Genomic DNA, 5,589 nt, shown 5'->3' with positions numbered 1-5,589 from the left:
TTCATAGAGTCTTAGAGCCCCCCCCCTGTCCTCCCTCTCTCCCTCTCTCCCTCCATCTTTCTATCTTCCCTCCATCTGTCTTTCTCTTATCAGAATAGGGAGAGCTCGCCATGGTCAACCTGACCTGAAAACGTCTGACACACACGCACACACACACACACACACACACACATGCACACACACCTGCTATGGTCTCACACTGCTGTACACAGAGACCAAGACAAAGGTTATATTATTCAGTGTGGTTCCCAGAGGCAGGACCTTGAGTAACTGCGCTAGCGTACTTGTTCTGAAAGGCAGCGTGTCCACTCTGCTCCATCCTCATGTTGACCTCTGTGCACTTAGTCTAGACCCTCTAATCCAATCAGGTAATCTGTATAAATCTATTAGCTTGACTGCAGCCAAGGTTAGCTTAGCTTTAGCTCTGTTGTAGCATAGCCAGTAATGCACTTCTGTCTGAGTCAGATTAGTCTCTGTCGCCCCCAAACCCCCCACCCCCGACATGGCGTTCCTCTGATGTTAGCCGAACTCATGTATATACAGCTGTCCTGCCCAAGGAGCAGGAGAAATCATCTTTGAGGACCCAGTTTCCACACCAGGCTCCACAGTGGATTAATGGTTTATGAGAGAAAGAGAGAGAGAGACCAGGAGACAGAGAGAGAGAGAGAGACCAGGAGACAGAGAGAGACCAAGAGAGAGATCGAGGCAGAGAGAGAGAAAGAGATCAAGAGAGAGATCAAGAGACCAGGAGACAGAGAGAGAGAGAGAGATCTCAAGAGACAGAGAAAGAGAGACCAGGAGACAGAGAGAGATCAAGAGACTGAGAGAGATCAAGAGACAGAGAGAGAGAGACCAGGAGAGCGAGAGAGAGGGCCCCCCGCCCCGGGGCAGCAGCAGAGCTGACCTGAGGCTGAGGGCTGGAAACCCCCTGAACCCCATGGACCACAGACCCTGAACCCCATGGACCACAGACCCTGAACACCATGGACCACAGACCCTGAACTCCATGGACCACAGACCCTGAACACCATGGACCACAGACCCTGAACACCATGGACCACAGACCCTGAACATTCATGTCCGTGTCTCCTTCAGAAACCCCACACTGCTGTCCCTCTCACCCTGCTGTCCCTCTCACACTGCTGTCCCTCTCACCCTGCTGTCCCTCAGTAGCTGGACTGCCCTGTCCCTCTCACAGCTCAGTTCCTCCTCTGGTAGCACAGTAGCTGGGCTGCCGCTGGTCTCTCCGAGCAGACCTCTGGAAGCACAGTAGCTGGGCTGCCGCTGGTCTCTCCGAGCAGACCTCTGGAAGCACAGTAGCTGGGCTGCCGCTGGTCTCTCCGAGCAGACCTCTGGAAGCACAGTAGCTGGGCTGCCGCTGGTCTCTCCGAGCAGACCTCTGGAAGCACAGTAGCTGGGCTGCCGCTGGTCTCTCCGAGCAGACCTCTGGAAGCACAGTAGCTGGGCTGCCGCTGGTCTCTCCGAGCAGACCTCTGGAAGCACAGTAGCTGGGCTGCCGCTAGTCTCTCTGAGCAGACCTCTGGAAGCACAGTAGCTGGGGTGCCGCTGGTCTCTCCGAGCAGACCTCTGGAAGCACAGTAGCTGGGCTGCCGCTGGTCTCTCCGAGCAGACCTCTGGAAGCGCTCATGAGAAAGCACTGTGTCGTATTGTTCCAGACTCAGAAGGGAGAGAAATGAAACACTAATCTAATAAGAGGCTCCAACGTCTCCACAGAGAGGCACACACAAGGGAGGTGTGTGTGTGTGTGTGTGTGTGTGTGTGTGTGTGTGTGTGTGTGTGTGTGTGTTTGTGTGTGTGTGTGTGTGTGTGTGGGGGGGGGGGTGCGGGGGGTGCTGTGCTCGTACAAAGCTGGTCATTTCTAAACAGTGTTGGAAGCGTGTGTTCCTGGGCCAGGGCCGAGAGATGTCACGTTGTTGCCCAACACTGGTGTGCGTTTACGTCTGAAGCCATGCGGAACGGGGAACGGCCTTCAGGGCTTCAGCTGAGCCCTGCCTGGTCTGAGTCCTGCCTGGTCCTTCGTGGTCCTGCCTGGTCCCGCCTGGTTCTGCTTGGTCCTGCCTGGTCCCACCTGGTTCTGCTTGGTCCTTCCACAGGCGCTGTGCAAACAGCAGGTGTCTATGAACACAGCGCTAACCATGGAAAAACTGCAAGCCCCTGTTTTTCAAATTCACCCAGAGAGACAGAGAGAGAGGGAGGGAGAGAGAGAGAGAGAGAGAGATATGGAGGAGGAAGAGGATTTGGTCTTGGTGTGGGGTCCTGTTCTGTTGAAAAACATATGGCCCATTAGAAATGATTGAATGTGTTTGAATCTCTGGCAGTTTAAAAAAATATATATTTTCCTATTTTTATTATTTTCCTTTTTTCACCGGGGTTTTAATGGCCTCCTTTACAAGCTGTACTCTCTTCAGCCCATTTAGTTTCATGGGCTTTGAGCCGGTGAGGCCAAGAGAGCTCTCTTAAAGGATACTGTAGCAGCTCTGGTACCCAGGTCAGCAGATCAGCCTGGCTCAACCGAGTCTTAGTCAGCTCTTCACCATCATGTGTCCTGGTTTGTTGTTCTTCTCCAGAAGCTGGTGGTGGGGGTGAACCAGTTCGCCTATACCTGCGTCCAGGAGCACCCCATCTGGACCAACCAGCAGTTCTGGGAAGCCACGTTCTACAGCGAGGTCCAGAACCAGATCCGGGCCCTGTACCTCACCGCCCCCGAGGACAAGCTGGGCATCACTGCCAGGGTCAAGGTGACCGACAGATGACCCCACTGATCCTCTCTCCTCAAGGGTTCAGTGATTTGTGTTTGTGATACGGCTGCCGCGTGCGATGAAACACTCTGCCTCGGTGTAGTCGCCGTGGACTTTCATTGGTCTATTCTGACCCCGCCTCCTCTTCCCTCTCCCAGGACCAGGGCCCCCTGGGCGACCCCGGCGACGTGGAGCGGACGGCCATGGACCTGGCGGCCGAGCAGCTGCGCGTCTGGCCTGGCCTGGGCAAGGAGAAGCAGCAGGAGCTGGTGAAGAACGAGGAGAGCACGGTGTTCAGCCAGGCCATCCACTACGCCAGCCTCATGGTCTACCTGCTGGTCCCCCTGGACACCAGCAAGAACAAGCTGCTGCGCAACGCCCCCGTGGCCGACTGGGAGAGCGGCAGCAACAGCATCGTCACCAACAGGCAAGCTGACCGGACCCTCGGCGCCAAGCAGCCGGGCCTCATGGGACCTCATATGGTTTGGGTCGAACTGGTCCAGGTCATTTTTGGCCCAGTTGGTCTAGCATTGGCCCGGCGTTGTGCTCAGGCAGACCGATCAGGACGATATCTGGAGAAAGAGAGGCTTCTGGGAGAAAGAGAGGGTTCTGGGAGTATTCGTAACAAGGTGCTGATTTGAGCGTGGGTGGGTAGGGCTTTGCTCGGCGTATACCTGATACGCCGGTCTCCGGGCCAACTGGAGCGCAGCGCCTCCGCTTCGCCGCCCGCATCCGTCCTCTCCTGGCCCGGGCCGTGGTATCATCACCTAGCGTCCGGCCACGTCTCTGCTAGGGCGTTTAAAACACGCCAGGCGTCCGCGGTAGGGGAACTCCACTCCACCAAGAGCAACAAAATGGTGAGTGAGAGTGATTTCCAGTGCTCGCCGGTAGCGGTGAAGAGGAACGAGTTGTGGAAACTAGTCTGGCGTGGGGGTCCCTCCTCTCAGAAGAGGGATCTGAGGGGCTGCCAGGGTTGAACGGTAGCCATCTTCAGAGCCTCTCCGTTTCGCTTGACCATGGTTCGGCCAGCCCCCGTCACGGCCTCCTCCCTCAGCCCCCCTGGAGATGAGAGGCTCTCAGACGGGTCACATGAGCGCAGCCTCGTATGATGTTGTTCCACCATGATTCATGGCGTCTGGGTATTTCCCCTTCTTGGTGACAAGGACAGAGGAAGGCGAAGGCCACAGTCTTGTTTACTCGCTTGTATTTTCTCTCATCTTTTGGGCCGCTGCTCCAGACGGGTTTCTTTCTCAGAGGACTTCTGGATCTTGTCTGTGTGTTTTTGGACCCAGCAGGACGGTTACATCACCGGCTCACGAGGGAGGCCTGGTGAGCCAGCAGCCAGGGCGAAAGGCCCTGGGTCCTGGCGTCCAGGATGACCTCTCGCTGACCCCTGGCGTGCCATGCTAGGCCTCAAAAGCACCTTATCTGAACGGTCATCTCTGCCAGTTCAACCCTGCAGCCCGTTTTCTCTGCCATGTACTGTAGACTGCATGGAGTCAGCTGAAAGTAACCCTAGTTCTGTGTGTGTGTGTGTGTGTGTGTGTGTGTGTGTGTGTGTGTGTGTGTGTGTGTGTGTGTGTGTGTGTGTGTGTGCGTGCGTGCGTGCGTGTGTGTGCTTGCGTCTGTGTGTGTGTGTGTGTGTGTGTGTGTGTGTGTGTGTGTGTGTGTGTTGTGCAGTATTGCAGGCAGTGTGGCCGAGAGCTTCGACACGGAGAGCGGCTTCGAGGACTCAGAGAGCAGCGACGTGGCGAACTCCATCGTGAGGTTCATCGCCCGATTCATAGACAAGGTGTGCACCGAGAGCGGGGTCACCCAGGACCACATCAAGAGCCTTCACAGCATGATCCCAGGTATGGCCGCCCTCCGACCCCCGGCTGACCCCACACCAACCCGCTACCCACCTACCGCCGACCTCACTGTCCTCATTCTGTCAGTGCTCATTCTGTCAGCGCCAGCTTTATCTGGTCACTCTTTTTTGGCCCGTTCTCTGTGGCGTGTATTCTGGGCCCCGGCTCCCAACACCAAGATTAACTCCTGACACGGGAGTCAGTCTTTAATCTGTCAAACCAAATCTGCGCTTGGAAGCAGGTGTGTTCCATGCATGTGTTTTTGTGCGCTGCTGCAGTGTTTGTCGGGGCGTGTGTGTGTGTGTGTGTGTGTGTCTCTCTCTCTCTCTGTGTTTGTATACACATGGCGCTAACTGGCCCCTCTGCCCCGCCCCCCAGGCATCGTGGCCATGCAGATGGAGACCCTGGAGGCGGTCCACAGGGAGAGCCGGAGGCTGCCGCCCATCCACAAGGTGAGCCCTGCCCGGTACTGGGCTTCCAGGACACAGCCCTGACCAGCCAGAGACACAGGACAGCCCTCCAGTTCAGCTCTGCGAGGTCATAGAACCTCATTTAACAGACTTAAACAAATAGCGGTCACTTAGTTTTTCAATGTGAGTTCAATGTGAATATTGTGTACTGGTGCTCAGTCTCACTCATTAGGTGTTAGCGGATGAAAGCCGTGTTTTGATGTCAGGGTTAGAGCACAGTTGTACGCAGTAAGTGAGGGTATCACACCCTGTTTTAAGTGTTGTTCTTTTTCAAGGAGTCCCATTTTGAGCGTGCAAAGTCAGCTGCTTTAAGCCCGGCGTAATGTTTTTAAAACTGATGCACATCAGCCCCTCTGTGACACTTAAAGATACTGGAATTCTACAACCCAGGGGTGTGACCATATTTTCATGCAATGCACCTAAAACATCGCAACTTACTCACAGAGATCGCAAACCCAGACATGGGTTCCCATATTAGGTATATTATGGTACTCTGGTCTCCCCAGGTAT

At 55.3% G+C, this 5,589-nt stretch overlaps 1 protein-coding gene across 1 annotated transcript in view; it reads left to right on the top strand.

Annotated features, from left to right (window-relative positions):
* Positions 1 to 5,589, top strand: part of sbf2 (SET binding factor 2) — a 132,600-nt gene that overhangs the window by 99,798 nt on the left and 27,213 nt on the right. Inside the window, exons 18-21 of the mRNA XM_084436825.1 lie at positions 2,589 to 2,759; positions 2,924 to 3,186; positions 4,440 to 4,612; positions 4,988 to 5,061. Coding sequence (XP_084292951.1) covers positions 2,589 to 2,759; positions 2,924 to 3,186; positions 4,440 to 4,612; positions 4,988 to 5,061 — 681 coding nt within the window. The remainder of the gene's footprint in view (positions 1 to 2,588; positions 2,760 to 2,923; positions 3,187 to 4,439; positions 4,613 to 4,987; positions 5,062 to 5,589) is intronic.

Source organism: Borostomias antarcticus, assembly GCF_949987555.1.
Source record: "Borostomias antarcticus genome assembly, chromosome: 4".
In the NCBI taxonomy this organism is placed as follows: domain Eukaryota; kingdom Metazoa; phylum Chordata; class Actinopteri; order Stomiiformes; family Stomiidae; genus Borostomias; species Borostomias antarcticus.
The sequence above is the reverse complement of the archived record's forward strand: the minus strand, read 5'-3'. Positions and strand labels throughout refer to the sequence as shown.